Source organism: Pseudonaja textilis, chromosome 3 (genome assembly GCF_049901715.1).
Source record: "Pseudonaja textilis isolate UNSWEBS1 chromosome 3, rPseTex1.2, whole genome shotgun sequence".
Lineage (NCBI taxonomy): Eukaryota > Metazoa > Chordata > Lepidosauria > Squamata > Elapidae > Pseudonaja > Pseudonaja textilis.
Genome location: NC_141992.1, coordinates 131,510,766 through 131,527,473, shown reverse-complemented (window position 1 = coordinate 131,527,473; position 16,708 = coordinate 131,510,766). Strand labels below are relative to the sequence as shown.

The window sequence follows — 16,708 nt, the reverse complement described above, 5'->3', positions numbered from 1 at the left end:
ACCTGTATAAGGTGAAGTCCAGTGTACCTGTATAAGGTGAAATTCCACTTCTTATGTGTGTTGTATTATTAACGTTTACCGACTAACTCGAGTGTTGTCTCTTGAAGTTTAGACAAAACTTAATGTGTAAGCTATTCTTACCCAGTTTCCTTTAAACCTTTCTGAATTGTCTCTTGTGCTTCATTCTTTCCAGTTCCGAGACTGGCTTAAAGCAAAGTATGGCGAAAACCCTTTGGAAGACAAAAAAGACGCCGAGGCTCTTTTGCAGAAGCACCGACTCCAGGCGGTGGATCCTTACAAATCTGTCTGGAAGGCCATGAAATGATATTGTTGCTTCGGTGACTGCCAATCATTTATTCTAACGTTCAGGATCTAGTCACAACTAAGCAGGGCTTAGGCTCACCTCTTATTGCATGTGCCAAAAAAGGATTGCTTGGAAAGGTGTAATTGAGGGGAGGGCACAGGAGCTATTTGGGTTGTTATAATACACCTGCCTTTAAATATTTGAGGAATGGGACTCCAAAACACGAACCTTGTTATATACCCATGATGGCGAACCTGTTGCACACATGCCACAGGTAGCACGCAGAGCCCTGTCTGTGGGAATGCATGCCATTACCCAGCTTGGCTCTGCTGTGTAGGTGCATGCACCTCTTGCTGGCCACCTGGTCTTCTGGTTTTTGGCGCACATGCATGTGTGAAGACCAGCTGGCTAGTGTGCATGCACATGTCAAAAATTGCAGGGGCGGGATTCTACAGGTTCACACCTGTTTTCTAGAACCGGTTGTTGACATTCTAAGCAGTTTGGAGAACCTGTTGGCCTAATCCTGTAAGGAAGGCAGGAAGGAAACATCCTGGTGTTACTTACAGAACTTGCCTCTCCATTAACCCTTATTACATTCTTGGCAGGACTAGAATTCCTGTCTCTGAAACTTCTCTGGAGTTTTTTTTCCTCTTTTGCTGGTACTTTGCTTGTGTGGAGTGACCATTCAAAGTTACAATGGCACTGAAAAAAGTGACTTATTTTTCACACTTATGACTGTTGCAGCATCCCCAAAGTCATGAGAGGCCAGGTGAGGAGATGCATGCCTCGATGTGAGTGATGTTGTGTTGGCCAGACCCAGCCAGTCACATGACCACCAAGCCATGCCCACCAACTAAGCCACGCCCACAGAACTAGTTGTTAAAAAATTTGAATCCCACCCCTGAAAAACTGGAAGCTTAGTTTCTCAGCGTGCGCATACACGCCAGGGAGCTGCTCTTCCACTTTCCGGCACTCCCCACCCCGCATGTGCTCCCATTTTGGCACCTAGTACCAAAAAGGTTTGCCAACACTGTTATATAGTCATGGTTGATATTGTCTTTATTATGTGAAGGGCCTACTCACTCTTTTCCCTGCGGTGTGAAAAAGAGCATGCCGCACTCTCATGGCCAAATACCACTTCTACAGATTCCTGTTCTTCAGGCTGCCAGCAAAGACAGGGTTTGGCACAGCTGCACTTTTCAAATTATATAGGGTTTTTCTAAAATGTATATGTGGGGAATGTGTACCCCAGGGAGCGACTGGTATTCAACAGGAGTTCTGGTTTCACTACAGCCAGACCTGTAGCAGAAGAAGGGGGCTGTTTAAAATAGCAGCTCTGTTCTTCAGCAGTGAGAAAACGTTGCACCCAAATTAAGCCAGGCTCTGATGGTATGCAAGGTTGCTGCTCTCGTGCGTATATCTTCATTTAGAACTGATTTTTAAAAGAGGTTCCACTCAAACGTCTATTTGAATCAACCGATGGAAAAATATTACAGACAACGTTGCAGTATTTATCACCCTGGTGTTTGTCTCAGAGTAGCTGTTAACTGTTTCTTTAATCCTTTTTAATACTTCAACAGTGGAGGACTATTAAAAGTATATTGGAATGTACAGAAGTTATTTCAAGATTAAGACAGAATTAATAATGGCTACTGTGCTATAATAATGTTGAAAATTCCCCCCAAATACTACTGGCAAAAATATGTTATTGTATATTAAGTATCTTGATGAAGTTTCATGTTTGACTGCTTTTCTCAGTGGAATATATTCAATAAAAGCTCCAGGGTGTTGTTGTTTTTTTAAAAAAAGTGTAATAGTATGTCACCCACTTTTAGAGGTTATCAATAATCATGATAGAGAAAATGTTAAATGGTCAAACAGAAGAGAATAGTCTAAGTATTCTGCAAAGAGATTGGAGAGGCTGGAGATTGTCTTGGATGTGATTACGTCTGTGAATTATATCCCATACTAGAAGAGAAAAAAGTAGTTCAGATCTAAGCTTCTCGTTAAAACAGGGGTGTCAAATTCGATTTCATTGAGGGCCAATCAGAGTTATGTTTGACCTTGGGGGCTGGGTGGGTGTGGCTGGGGTGGGCATGGCTAGCCCGACATCACTTGTGCCGGGGACAACCCTCCCAGGCTCCGTTTTCGGCTGCGATGGCCTCCTGCAGTGCTCTGTCAGTGAAAACGGAGCTTGGGAGAGCCACGCACGGCCCGCCTGACTTCTGTTTTTGCTGGCGGAGGCACTGTGGGCCGGTCCTTCACTGTTTCCAGGCTGGCTTCCGCAGGCCAGATCTAAGCACCCCACGGGTTGGATCTGGCCCTCCGGCCTTGAGTTTGACATCCCTCCATTATATCACAGAATCTATCATCCTCTGTAGATCATTTGGATTCTCAGCCAAGAGCACAGCGATGCCCTGTTTATTATTATTTTTAAGTGCAAACACATTGTCTTTCCCAAACACGTTCTAAAAACCAAAGGGACATTACCTTTTCCTGTTAAACATCGTAGTAAATGTTGAACCATCCGCCATGCATTTAATATAGTCCTGTGCGCGGTTTACCTCTTTCATAGACTGCTTTTACCACATTTAGTGACTGCTTTGCAATTCTATATTCACATAAAATGTTCCATTCAAAGGTTTTGAATTTTATATATTTGTTTAAAATGTGAATGGCTGCCCAGCTTCAATAAAACATGAGTACCGAAAGTGTAATATACTTTATACTTAAAGTATAAAGTAATACAATTCTGAGTGAATGCACCATCATCTAATCAGAATACCAACATATCATGATCCAAAGAGCCAGGGCCTTTTAAAGGCTGTCATGGTCAGGGTCAACTGAAGGTCAGGAGGAAGTTCATTCCATAAGATAGAGGTGACTATGCACCCTATTGGAGCATGTGGAGTAGGTGGATAGCCTGGGGAGAAGGTATATCCTGCAAATAACTTGGCCACATAGGGCTTTATAACAAGGCTATCAAACTCCTGGCCCATGGGCCAGATGCGTCATATGCTGCCCATGCCCAGTTTAGCAAAGGGGTGGGGAAAGTCCCAATACGTCACGTGATGCTGTGACACCCCTGCTTTATATCCATTTTGCATTGCACCGGAAAGCCTATTGGTACTCAGTATAGCTGGCCAAGTAATGGTGTGACATGGACATAGCTACTCAGGCAACCTGAACAAACTGTAGCCGAGTCTTCTTCAAGGACACTCCCACGTACAGTCATTGACTGAGGTGAGAGTCCATAGAAAAGAATGAATGAATATAAAAAAATTAAGATCCACAAGAATTAGATCAAACTAGGTACTAGGTATATGAACAGTACAGAAGTGAGCTCTCCCTAACTCCACCATCCACCTCCAGTATAAAGTTCCCTCACTAGAGTCCAGCCAAGTTTGGAGACCCTTCCAGAAGTCCAAAAGGATAGGGGTGAATTTCACTTCTAGCAGTAAAGTTCCAAAGGATGAAAGGCCTCACCAGAAAAGACTCTCTTCATCTGAAATTCCCCATCATCTGAAATTCCTCAACCTCTTCTGCGGCAAGTGAGACAAGGCCAATCCCATTGGCGTGAGAGAGTTCCTGAGGTAACTTAATCCAATGCCAATTGGTGTCCTGCAATACTGGTAACCCTATATATTAAAAAAAAACCAGCCCAACTGACAGGTTGACAGGTCAGAGAAGTGATGTGAGACGAATTCCCTATGGTTCACATTTACCAGTTTTGCAGAAGACCTGTAGAAACGTTTACCATCATCTAGTTCCCCATGGTAGAAGGGGAAACTGGTAGAACACTTGCCAATTTCATCCTGGCTTCCAAATAGGTCAAGCCCAAAAATGGCAGCAAGGGGCTGTAGCACCTGCGCCCAGAAGTATCCCAGAGAGTGTAGAAAAAGGTGTTAGAGCAGGCAAAATAGCTCTGCCTTACTGCAGCTACCTTGAATTTCCTCTGTCGGGGGATAAAAAGGGGACAAGCATGTTAAAGCAGCTATCCCATTGCTCGCTCATTGCACCTCATTCGGTAGTAAACTGGGGTCTTACCAGGACAGACTGTTGTGCCCATGTCCCAAAGTATTGGTCTTTCCAGGTGTAGATGGAGTCCTTCTCAGACCTGAGATGTTTCACAAAGTGAAGCACAGTCAGGATAGAGGTGGGAATATTCCTTCTGAAGACAGTTAGGCAAACCATACACTAGCCAAACAGGACTGGGGGCATTACCTACAATGAAATAAACGGGCACAAACATTCCACACTGCATAGCTTATGCTGGTAGAAGTTAGAAAATACTTTTGATTTGAAAGAGGAAAGAAGCTACCTGCCCAGTGGGCAATGGTCAGGTCAAGGACATTAATGTTCCTATCCTGGACCATCAGTCACCATCTTTGCATGGGCAAACAGGACTTGTGGAGATATACAAATATTTGTCCAATCATCAGGCACAAACAGCACCTTCAAATACCACCTCAGATCATTGTAGTCATCCAAAATTCTCCACTGAAGCCTAGAGACATGGGAAAACAATTCTAGAGATCAATAAGATTAGAATTTCTTGAGCAAACTGGATTTCCTATTTGGGCCACAATACTAAGAATGTATACTAGTACTCAATACTAGTAATGATAGTAGTGACATGTTCTTTTTTGTGAAGTATAGATTCAACAGTATCCACAAAAATACAAGAGGTTTCTGCAAACAGAACAGTCCAGGGATGAATAAACATTTCTGCTGATCACTGGATATTTTTCTTAAGAAGAAGGGAGTTGAATGGAACACAGCATCCTGAAGAAAGGCATGGCTAGTTGTTGGATTTCTAACACAGAACAGTAGTATGGTGTGTCCCAGTTATTATTCCACTTATTGTGCCTCAAGATGCCAAGTAAGACACATTAGAGTTGTTATTTTATGTTCCAAATGGGAAAGAGGACTGACCATAGAACCATCATAAAACAGCCAAGCAAATTCTGGCAGAATCAAAATTTGAACAAGTAAATTATACACAGAAAAAAATCAGGGCTGAGATATCTCTTTCAAGTTGGTTTTTAGTAGCAATAGTAGTACTATTACTATTATAGGAAGGGGAAGGAAGAGGAGGAGGAGGAGGAGGAGGAAGAGGAGGAGGAGGAATTATCGATGCATCCAAAACCTTATGTGGGCTGATGATAATAGATACTCACTAGGAGGGTCCTTGGATTGGAAAGATTGAGAAATCTCAACATGTGTTCAAATTGATGTACAGTACACTCAGATTTTTGAACTTGAGGTGGTTATGGATATAGCACACAATTCTGACTTCTGAATAACAGTTGTTTGTAATTATCTATCTATCTATCTATCTATCTATCTATCTATCTATCTATCTATCTATCTATCTATCATCTGGATCAACCCACATTTTTCTTCAGCTGTACCCTTGTGGAGTGAAAAATCATCCCCTATATGATGATCAAATTAAATGAAAATCAAGTTAATGATTCAGCAGGAGTTGGGTCAGTGAGTCATTCAAGATATGCAGATGACAATGGTTAATACCTTTGAGAAAGAACATGAGGGAAACTGAAAGATCACAGTCATTGGTGGTCTAAGGCTTATGCTCAAAAATTCCATGCTCTTCCTCCCCCTTTCAAGTCCTCTCACAGCACGAAGCATTTGTAACTTTTGTCATGTTGGTGGTTTAAAGTAAACCGATTAAGTTTACTGCCAATGCTTCAGTGGATCTAAGGGACATTCCAATATGAATAAGTATCATGCAGGCCTAAGTTAATCCAGGTAACTGAAAATTTTTATTCCTTCTTCTTTCTCCTCCTTTTTTTTCTAACCTCTCCCCCCCACTACTAAAATTTTTATTAATGGGCCTTCTCCCTTCACTATGCATCTATAGATGTAAAATTCCCAAAATTCTTAAAATTGATTCTGAGGACTGGAAATTCTGAGAATGCCAGTTCTAACATCTATCTGATGGTTGCCCAGTTAAGACTCTTACTTTGTTATCTAAGAGTACTTTCCTTTGCATTTGATAAGTACAGGATTCTTCTGTAAAGTTCCAGTAAAGAAATAGAACTTTTAATGGTTGCTTATTCGGATTCACAATTCCCATCATGCTCTTCAGAAATCATGCTGTGTTGGAGTCATTTAACTTCCCCAAGCTGATATCATTAAGGCATCTTGGATAGCAACTCTTAGGGTCAGTAGTTACCATGCTAGGTAAACACTTGTCTTTGCACGAATGGGTGTTTTTGAGGATACGTGATTATCACTGATAGAACTTTTTTGCATGAGTGTGTTGGCTTTCTTTGAAAAAGCTTTGTAATTGACACTTTCCCATCCAATGAATCTACCAATGGACTAGTAAAATAAAAAGTTTTTTCCATTAATTCTATGACTTGGACTGGAAGAGGAACTTATGAGAACTCTTGTCAATTTCTCCTGGTGAAAAATGAAGAAAGTTCCACCATTTTATCCTTCCATTAGTGAAGTTGTTTAAAAAGAAAAAAAAAATCAGAACTTTAATCTTCTCACTTAGGCTATCAGGGGAAAAGGAGAAAACTCTTTGTCAGTTTCACTTCTTCCTAAATTTGGCGTTCAAAAAAGATTCCTTTAGTGAGCCCTTAAGAAAAAATAAAAACATCCAGCCTATCCCTGCTATACCAATGAGCAAACCTTCTTTCCTGTGAAAATATCTACAGACCCCACACGTCCTGGACATAAATTGTTTCAACTTCTACCCTCAAAATGATGCTATAGGGCACTACATACCAGAACAACTAGAAACAAGGACAGTTTTCTCCCAGTGCCATCACTCTGTTAAACAACTAATTCCCACAACACTCTCAAACTACTTAGTAAGACTTGCTATTATTCTTCTCATCCTCCCTATCTCTTCCCACTTATGACTATAACTGTGTTACTTGTATCTTTGCAGTTTATATTATTTTATTTGTTTCCTAGTATGATTCGATTGCTTATTATGCCTATCACTAAGTGTTGTATCTTATGATCCTTGATGAATGTATTTTATTTTTCCTTTATGGACACTGAGAGCATATGCACCAAAGACAAATTCCTTGTGTGTCCAATCACACTTGGCCAACGAAGAATTCTATCATATCCTATTCTATTCCTGCCCTGCGGGTAAAATGGTGATTGGAGATGAAGTAACATTGAGGTAAATTGGTTGTACAGAACAGTCCATGGCATTTTTTTGAGCCACTTTAGTTTTAATTGCCACTATCTAATTTGCCATTTTCTGTAAGCCACGATGAAAAATACTAATTGGAAGTGGAGGGAATTATGAATTCTAATTCTAGTAAGTTTTAGAAATGGAAATACCTAGTTCATCTTGTCAGCCATGGGAAGCTAAGGTCTGGTTTGTACTTGGATGGAAAATCCTTGAGGAATTTTAGGACTGTAGGTTACCCTAAGGAGTTGAAAATATTGTTTCAGGATTGGCAAATTACTGCTGCATTGCTGCCAAGGAAACTATTGGATGCATCTATGAAGTGGTAGGTGTCAATTCAAAGGAGACTTCATTTAGGATTAATATCTTGGATATTTTTTGGTCTTGGATTATTAAAAGAAAAAGGAGAGGGAGAGATAGTAATTTGATTATATTATATTATGAAGATGTATATCATGAAAGTCAGTGCATTACATGGCAGCAACACCTTGCCTGCAAGGATGCTTTTAAGATACATTGGATGTCAATTGCCTTTATCCCCAAAGCCGGAATGCTGTGCTGGCTGGTGTGATGATTAATCAATTTTTATTACAGTCACAGACCAACCAATGAAAGCATTACAACTATAATAATAGTAAAATAACAATAAAAGACAGAATAGTATATTGTGATTTGGTGGTGGATTAGCATTAGCTTCGTGAGCCAGCATGAATTTTCAGTTGAGCAAAAGGATAGTATCAGGTGGGAGGCTTTCTTGGCACTTCCCTCTGTGCTAAGGTGGTGATTATTTTTCCCCACAAATGAAAACAATGCAGTTTGGAGAGGATTGGTTGGCATTGGCACACATTAGCACTGTATTTCTAGGTTGGTGGGGTGATGATAAAGGCTGGTCAACTTTAAACTTAGCAGTCAGGAAGACGGCTGGATTTATTATTCACAGGACAATTTGAGCCAATTTACTCACAGAAGAGTAAATTTAAAGGAAGAAAGAAGAAAAGGGTTTATTGGAGACTATAAATGCAATGAAAGAATAATAATAATCACAGGGATCTATTCTTATTCCCATCCACCCTTAATATAGGTAGTCCTCGACTTACAGCAGTTTGTTTATTGACCATTCAAAAACTGACTTACGACCGTCTTCAGACTTGCGAACTTCCGATCAAAATTTAAATGCTTGGCAACTGACTCATCTTTATGACAGTTGCAGTGTCTCGTGATCACTTTTTGTGACCTCCTGACAATCCCCAAGCTGATGGGAAAGCCAAATTCACTTCCTGAACATCTGCAGTGATTCACTGAACAACGGTGGCAAACAAGGTAGAAAAATGGGGCAACTTAACAAATGACTCACTTACTCAATTGTGGCCATAAGTTGAGGACTGCCCGTGATCCCATTTAGACATTCTTCTGCCAATTTACTTTCAGGCTTAACTGTTTCATAACATTCATCTAACCTTTGGGCCTTCGGGATTGTATGTTAGTCCTTGTGTTATGTTTCCCTTACTAGTCTAGATTTTCTATTCAATAGTTATGTCTTAACTGCTGCTCAGTTCAATTCTGTTCAGCGCACAGAATTACCCAGCCTTATGAGTAGCAGCACAGAAGCTTCTACAAACTGCCAAAGCCCTGTTATTTGGGCCTTTTCAGTGAAAGCTTATGGAGGCCCCCCAGTGGCTGTCTTCGTTTGTTTGTTTTTAAAACTGCCTCCCCAAAGAAACTTCGTACAATTAAACAAGACAAGGGGAATAGTAAAGAGCTGTTATTGTCTTATGATAGGGACTAAGAAATGTATTGTGGTGGAGTAAATTAGCTAGATTTTAAAGGAAGAAACACTGTGGTTGTTTACTTTGTGCAGTTTGTGGGCCACAACTCAAGGGTCATTTGAGAAGAAGTATTTTGAAGAAGTATTTTTATTATTCTTGAAGTAGGATCATGGAAAAAATTAACATTATATTTAGATTTGAGTTAAGGTAAAAATCTTCAATAGACAACGTGACAATATCAAAGGGTCAGATTTATTTTCAAATATGTGTAAAGTTTCATAGAGAATAGGCTCTCATTAATTAAGATGATTTTGTTTCGGCTTACTTCAGTGTATACACACCCCGCCATTATGTCTTTTAAATCATGGTTTATTTTAACCTCAGCTGTTTTTGTGAACCCAGGAATATTCCACAAATATGGTTTTAACATACTATGGCTTAATGACAAGTGCATCCATATTTTTCAATATCCAATTTGATCCAACTAGGGTTACCAAATTATTAAGGCAAGAATATTAAATTTGTTTTTGTTGTTGTTGTTGTTGTTGTTGTTGTTGTTGTTGTTCATTTCAACATCATTAACAGCAGACAAAGGTTTTTGCAACTTTGAAATGATTTAGCAGTTTTATCCGCTAACGTATAAAGGATTGGGGGCAGCGGCAGTGAGCTGCTGATAAATGCAGAGAATGGTTTAAAAAATTTGTAACCCTAACTCTATATATGGAAAAGTGAAATCATGAGGAAATGTAGGGTCAATGCAAAAGATAGTATAGCATGCTGTTTTTTAAAAAACAAAATGTGCAATAAAAGAGGAAAATTGTACCAGCCTAGGTTGGCGTGCCAGAGGAGTTAGACTGCAGCTGGTATGAAATTCCCCTTCTGCATAACTAACAAAGGTGCATTAATTTTGTCCCCTCTTGTTCCCTCTTCAACCTGGGTTCCCTAGTGAAAATATCTATTCTTTGATGCATAAAGGTCTGCTTGATGAGTGCCTTCTCTGTAAAGAGGTCAGAGCTCCTTGATCAAGTGTGGAGAAGCAAAATTTCATCCACAGTAGGTCTGCTTGATGAGTGCCCATTGTGGAATATGCAGATGAAAAAGGCTCAATAAGAGTCATGTTGATCTGATCTGGGAATCCAAATTAGTTCAGGCTAATTATAGGCAGGGCTGGGATCCGACAGTTAACTACCAGTTCGGTCATTTATGAGGTTCAGTGATTTACGATGTGCTTCCCTGCACGCCGCCAGGGCACGCATGTAAATCGTCATCAGCATGCTGCATGCAGAGAAGCAACCTTTCAAAAAGCCCTTTTTTCCTGCTTTTTTAACTGCAGCTGTGCCTCCCACGGCAGCTGAAGTTGGAAAAAATCAGGAAATAAAGGTCAGGTAAAAGCCCGGGTGGGCGGATGGGCAAAAACACCAGCAGACATAGAACCAGTTCTACAGTATGTCTGCTGCTCTTCAGAGCTACCGGTTCTATAGAGGTAGACGGAACCGGTAGAAACCGACCCTTGATTATAGGGTATTAGCATCATCCTGTTGCTATCCTGTTCAAAGGCAGGATCAGCCATGTTCCGGAGATCCACCTACATAGTAATTCCTGCCCCAGAGAAAGGTGCCTCTATTGGGCTAGCAGCTTGAGATCACGAAGATGAGCAATCAAGCCATCTTTTTACAAAAGAAGGAAAGCAAAGGCTTTCTCTCAAGGGTGGGATTCAAATTTTGTAACAACTGGTTCTGTGGACATGGCTAGGTGGGTGTGGCTAGGTGAGTGTGGCCATGTGATTGCGTGGGCATGGCTATTTTTTTTAGCAACACCCCCCCCCCCAATTTTGGGGCCTTCTGGGCCTCAGGGAAGCCTCCCGGGGGGGCTTTTTTGCTCCTAGAAGGCTTCCCTGGGCCCAGGAAGGCAAAAAATGGTGGGAGGGGGGGGCGCCCCCTCTGTTTTATGTTTTCCTGGGCCTCAGGGAAGCCTCCTGGGAGAAGCAGTAAGTAAGAGAGGGGAATCCTGGCAGAGCTGATCATAGGAACAGCTGATGGTCAGGAGGGAAAATAAAGAAATACCTTAAGGAGTGACTGGGTAGGGAAGAACGCAGTGAGCGATGTTGGGCGTGCGCGCAATGTTGCACATGCGCAATAAGGACTGACTGGGTGGGAAGGGGATTCAACAGCAGCCCAGTGGATAGAAATTGAAGGAAGAAATATAATATAGCACAGGGCAGAAAGCAAAGGATGTGGCTAGTAAAGAGATAAACCACACAAGAAGCTATGAATTCTTGCCTTGCTAGAAATATCAAACAGGGCAGCCAGATTCCATATTGCTATTATAGCTTATGTCTTAAGCAGAGGAAAAGGTAATGGATGATCAAAGGAAATCCATGGTTTCCTATAATCAATACAAGACTTTTAGGGTCTTTTGTTTCTGCCACTGGGAATCCTGTTTGTTTCCAAACTATGATAAGCTTCACGCACAGATGGCCAAAAACTGTTAGTGGAAGAACAGGAATAAGAACTTTAATTTGGTTTTGTTGGTGGCTGGCAACCTTAGCAATAGCACTTAGACTTCTATACCGCTTCATGGTGCTTTACACCTGCTTTAAACTGCTCTAAGCAGTTTATATTGCCCCCAACTATCTGGGTCCTTGTTTTACTGACTTTGGAAGGTTGGAAAGCTGAGTCAAACCTTGAGCCAGTGAGATTCGAACTTCTGCGGTCTGCAGTACTCCCTGCATCCACTATGTCAGTGTCAGAGGTCTGAATACTGATACCCATCTCACTTCTGGAAGAAAAACATACATGGCAGGGCTGTGAATGCTTCAAAAATTATTTGGAAAAAAGAACTCGAGCAAACTTAGCATCTATTCACTGACCTCAGAAGGCTGGAAGGCTGAGTCACCTTGGAGTAGGTCAAGATCGAAGGAATCGAACTCCTGGCAAAGTGATATATCCTCCAACCAAGTGCCCTGAAGATTACAGACTCCATCATTCCTGGATAGCAATGGCACTAGGTGGTGGAAATTATCCTACTCAATAAGGGTAAGATTTAGTTTAGGTTAGATGCCATAATTTAGTTTAACTGAATAGAAACAAAAGAGTATTGAACTGTACAGGTAAGTTGTTATTCTGTGAGGGTTTGCCACATTTCATCAAAATGTTCTTTGCATGGATTAGTTTGCGTTATCAGTAAAGTGCAAAAGAATTTTCCCTTCTTAAACCCAGCAGTCTTCTTTTATAAAAGTAAAGAGATGGCTCGTTTTAATAACTTTCTGGTAAAAACAAGAATTAGGTTCAAAAGTATATGGTGTGAGGCCTTATAAGCATGCACACACCCATATCTATAATTATACATGTCCAAAGACCTCATGGAAAGTTTGAAGAATGGAAAATTTGCCATAGGGAGGGATCAAGAAAAATCACCCCACCAAGTCTGCTAGTTGGTGCATTCAGGAAGTGATCTATAACGTTCCTAACTCAGCTGATGGTATGTGATCGCTGTAAAAAATCAGCTTATTTGCATAACAGACAACGATTATTAGGGGATCTGTGTAGTCAAAAGTACATTTGTTCACATGTGATATTTATGTGTCAGAAAATGTTGTTTTCCTTTGCATAAGAAAAGGCAGCAATAGAAGAGTCAAGTACAATCCCGATCCAAGATTGGAAGAACTACGAATTTGCCAGATCTCTCACTGATTATAGTAGAGAAACAGTGATGTCTGAAAGAGATCTTTCTCCTACGCAAGAAAATTGAGGAATAGTTATTCCTTGAGTCATGGACAATCAAAACCATGTTGTTGGTCCTACCTTTAAAACAAATGAGCTGGTACTTTGTTCATGTCCTTGGGCTAGTGTTAACTTTATTTTGCTTTTTTTTCTGTGCCTTTTAAAGAAGGCTTTGTATTTATGCTGTTTTATTACCTCTATACTTTTTTTTTGCTTTTGGCAAACGAATGAGACTATGAATACAGCAAATAAACTATCATTGCTTGCTTGCTTGCAGAGCCAATGTGGAGGAAAAAAAGGAAAATCAAAATAGCAGCAAATTCTCCCTTTTCCCTTTACTGTACATCGAAAAGGCTGAAACTGTTGTAATGAGTGGACCCAGATCCCAAATTACATTCTACAAAGCTCTGGGTGCAGAGCCTGCTTGTAGGAACTCCACAGAATTGTGACTTGCGTGATTAAAGAAGTGTGATTTACCTACGTGCCAAATAAGTAAATATATCATAAATATTGGGCAAATCATCCTGTCTCAAGACAAGACATTTAGAGTGGAATTCCCCCCAACCATGAAATAATTTTCAGAACAGGATGCGTGGGTAGCTGGGAAGGAGAGCAGAGTGACAGAGAGGGGTGTAAATAGGGGACAAACCAATTATAATAAGTTTTGCCTTGTAATAACCTGCATTCCACGTTCAAGTATCTTGAAAGCAAGGCAGAAAAGTAGAAGCCCTTTTCACAGTTTTTTTTGATAGTTTTTTTTTCTTTTTCTTCTTCTTCAGGAAATGGATTTCTGCCTGTTTTCATTGTTAGAAAATCTGACAAGTTTCCATTTCCCATTAGTTGTTTGCTGTCTTTTCTCTATGCATAGGTGCATAGAGTTATGCTCTTTTCAAAAAAATAATAATAAATAAACATTACAGTTCTTTTTAAGAGAGAGAGAGAGAGAGTGAGGCATGCTCAGCCATGCTCATAGCTCAGCCTTTCAAGTATTCTTCCTGTTCGCGGGAGTAGCCAAGCGTTCAGGCAGCGAGTGTATTTGTTCGTGAAAAGACAAAAGGCAATGCACTGTTGGATATCATGAGATGCAGTTACAATTCTATCAGCTGTCAACAGTTATTGCAGCTGCTATTTGGAGAGGGGGGGAAATGTGCATCAATAGTAACTGTCAGACAAATGTATCTGTTCAGAACCTATTTATGAATTTCTTCCAGTAAAATTATAAGACTAGAACAGGGTACAGTCCTCACTACTGCTTGCTAGACCTGGGCAAATTTGCAAAGAGATGTTTCCCTTTGACTTGAAAATCTCTTGGCAGTGCCCTGCTGGTACCTAGCCTTAGCCTGGTTGAGTTGACATCATAAGAAGGACTTTTGGTGGCCTCCCATGTCTTGTATTTATTTTATTTTATTTTATTTTATTTTTTTATTTTATTTTATTTATTTGTCAATCGCTTACAAGATAATAGGTAAAAGTATAAACATAGTTATGAATACATGAAATGGATACATATAAGAAAAATAAAAAGAAACAATAGGACAGGGGCGGTAGGCAAGTTGGTGCACTTATGCACTCCCCCTACAGACCTCTTAGGAAAGGGGCGAGGTCAATAGTAGACAGTCTAAGGTTAAAGTTTTTGGGGGTTTGGGGAAGAAACCACAGAGTCAAGTAGAATATTCCAGACATCGACCACTCTGTTGCTTAGCTCAAAAAACATTTCTGCTGTCATTTCCAGCGAAGCACTCAGTCGAAAGGAAGAGGTCCACTATGAAATTTGAATGTGTTGAGAAAGAGTGCCTGTTTTTTTTTACAGGTTGGGGAGCTGCAGTAAATGGTGCTGCTTCATGAGGAACGACTCTTTCTGTATTTCAAAAGAAACCTTTTCAGGTTGATTTGAACCAAACCCAGAGTACACATGCATACGATTGGGTTGGATATATTAGGCACCTCATGGAACCGTGGTGGTGCAGCAGTTAGAATGCCATATTGCAGACTAACTCTGCCCACAGCCAGGAGTACGATCCTAACCCACTCAAGGCTGACTCAGCCTTTCGTCCTTCCAAGGTGGGTAAACTGAGGATCCAGATTGCTGGGGGCAATATGCTGACTCTTTAAACCACTTAGAGAGGGCTGGAAAGCACTGTGAAGCGGTATATAAGTCTAAGTGCTATTGCTATGGCTGGAATAGATTGTGGTGATAAAACGGTATCACAGTCTGAGGATCTCTGACCTATTGACAAGTTGTAGCCCACCCAGTTCTCATATAACTCACATTCCTCTCTTATTTTCAAGCCTGTCTTTCATTGACTCTGACTTAGAGGACTCTGACTTAGGTTTAGGGGAGCTTGTTCCATACATGCCTGCACACCTGCAGCAAGGAAAGAGGGACATAGTATTATATTTTCTATGGCTTACATGCAATTATAATAAAATCAAAATGGATAGGTGTACATATTATTGATATTGTATATATTTTTAATTGTTTACAAATATAGATATCAAACATAGTGTGACTATCCTGGCATTCCTCTGCCATACATACTAAAAGAGAGCTAAACAACTAACATACATATTATTATTTTTTATTATTATTATTCATTTCAAAAATCTTTATTGAAATTCAAAATATTAAAAAGTTTACAAAAATTTCTATAATAGAAGATGTGTCAATACCTTTCAACATTGTTTTCTTGACAGTACAATAAGTACAGTACATACAATTAATACTTGACAGTTGTTTATAGTATTAGTTATACTAATTCACAGTGCCTTAATAATATTAATAAAAAAGTAATTCATATATATAGGTTGATGGTTCAAAAAATAAAAAGAATATCATATTAACGCTACATGCATATACATATCTAAAAAAGATCAGAGATAAATCTATATAATTATAGCTATGTCCTGTGCACTATATTCCATAGCCATAAGAGGAGATAAGGTATATATTTTTAGCTATACAATATAAGTATATCTACATAAATATTATCAATTAAATATGAATATTTATATAAATCTCCATTTTCTAGCAGTTTCTCAATTTCAATGGCTTCTCATCGATCCTACCTGTATCCCAATATGCCAATTTTATTTCCTCTTTTGACCTATATTTATCGTGTTTTACTGTCTACCCATTGATACCAAATGTTCCAGATTGAGTAATATTCTGAGTCTTCTTTGTCATTTAATTTCATTGTGAGTCTATCCATCGCTGCACATTCCAAGATTTTACGAATTATAACTTTGTCCGATGGAATGGTAGACATCTTCCAAGCCTGAGCTAGCGCAATTCTTGCCGCCGTTATTATATGTATAATCAGATACATATTATTTATACAATATTGATTTTAATGCAATTAATTTGACCACCCTGCTCTTTTAAATCCTTCTATAGTGTCACATTCTAGGTCAGTTTGTCTTAATGTATGCTCTTTAATCAGGTGTACATATTATTATAGTACATATTAGATAGTACAGGTAGACCTTGACTTACAATAGTTCATTTAGTGACCATCTGAAGTTACAGTGGCACTGGAAAAAGTGACTTGGACCATTTTTCACACATATGGCTGTTGCAGCATCTTTATGTTCATGTGGTCAAAATTCAGACGCTTGGCAATTGATTCATATTAATGAGGTTGCAGTGTCCTTAGATCATGGGATCCCCTTTTGTGACCTTCTGACCATGCAAAAGCCAGACTCACTTAACAAACATGTTACTCACTTAACAACTGAT

General features: G+C 39.8%; 1 protein-coding gene across 1 annotated transcript in view; it reads left to right on the top strand.

Moving 5' to 3' along the window:
• Positions 1–3,018, top strand: part of DUSP22 (dual specificity phosphatase 22) — a 43,706-nt gene extending 40,688 nt beyond the window's left edge. The window contains exon 7 of the mRNA XM_026715040.2: positions 194–3,018. Coding sequence (XP_026570825.2) covers positions 194–325 — 132 coding nt within the window. The 3' untranslated portion in view covers positions 326–3,018. The remainder of the gene's footprint in view (positions 1–193) is intronic.
• Positions 3,019–16,708: the final 13,690 nt, after the last annotated feature.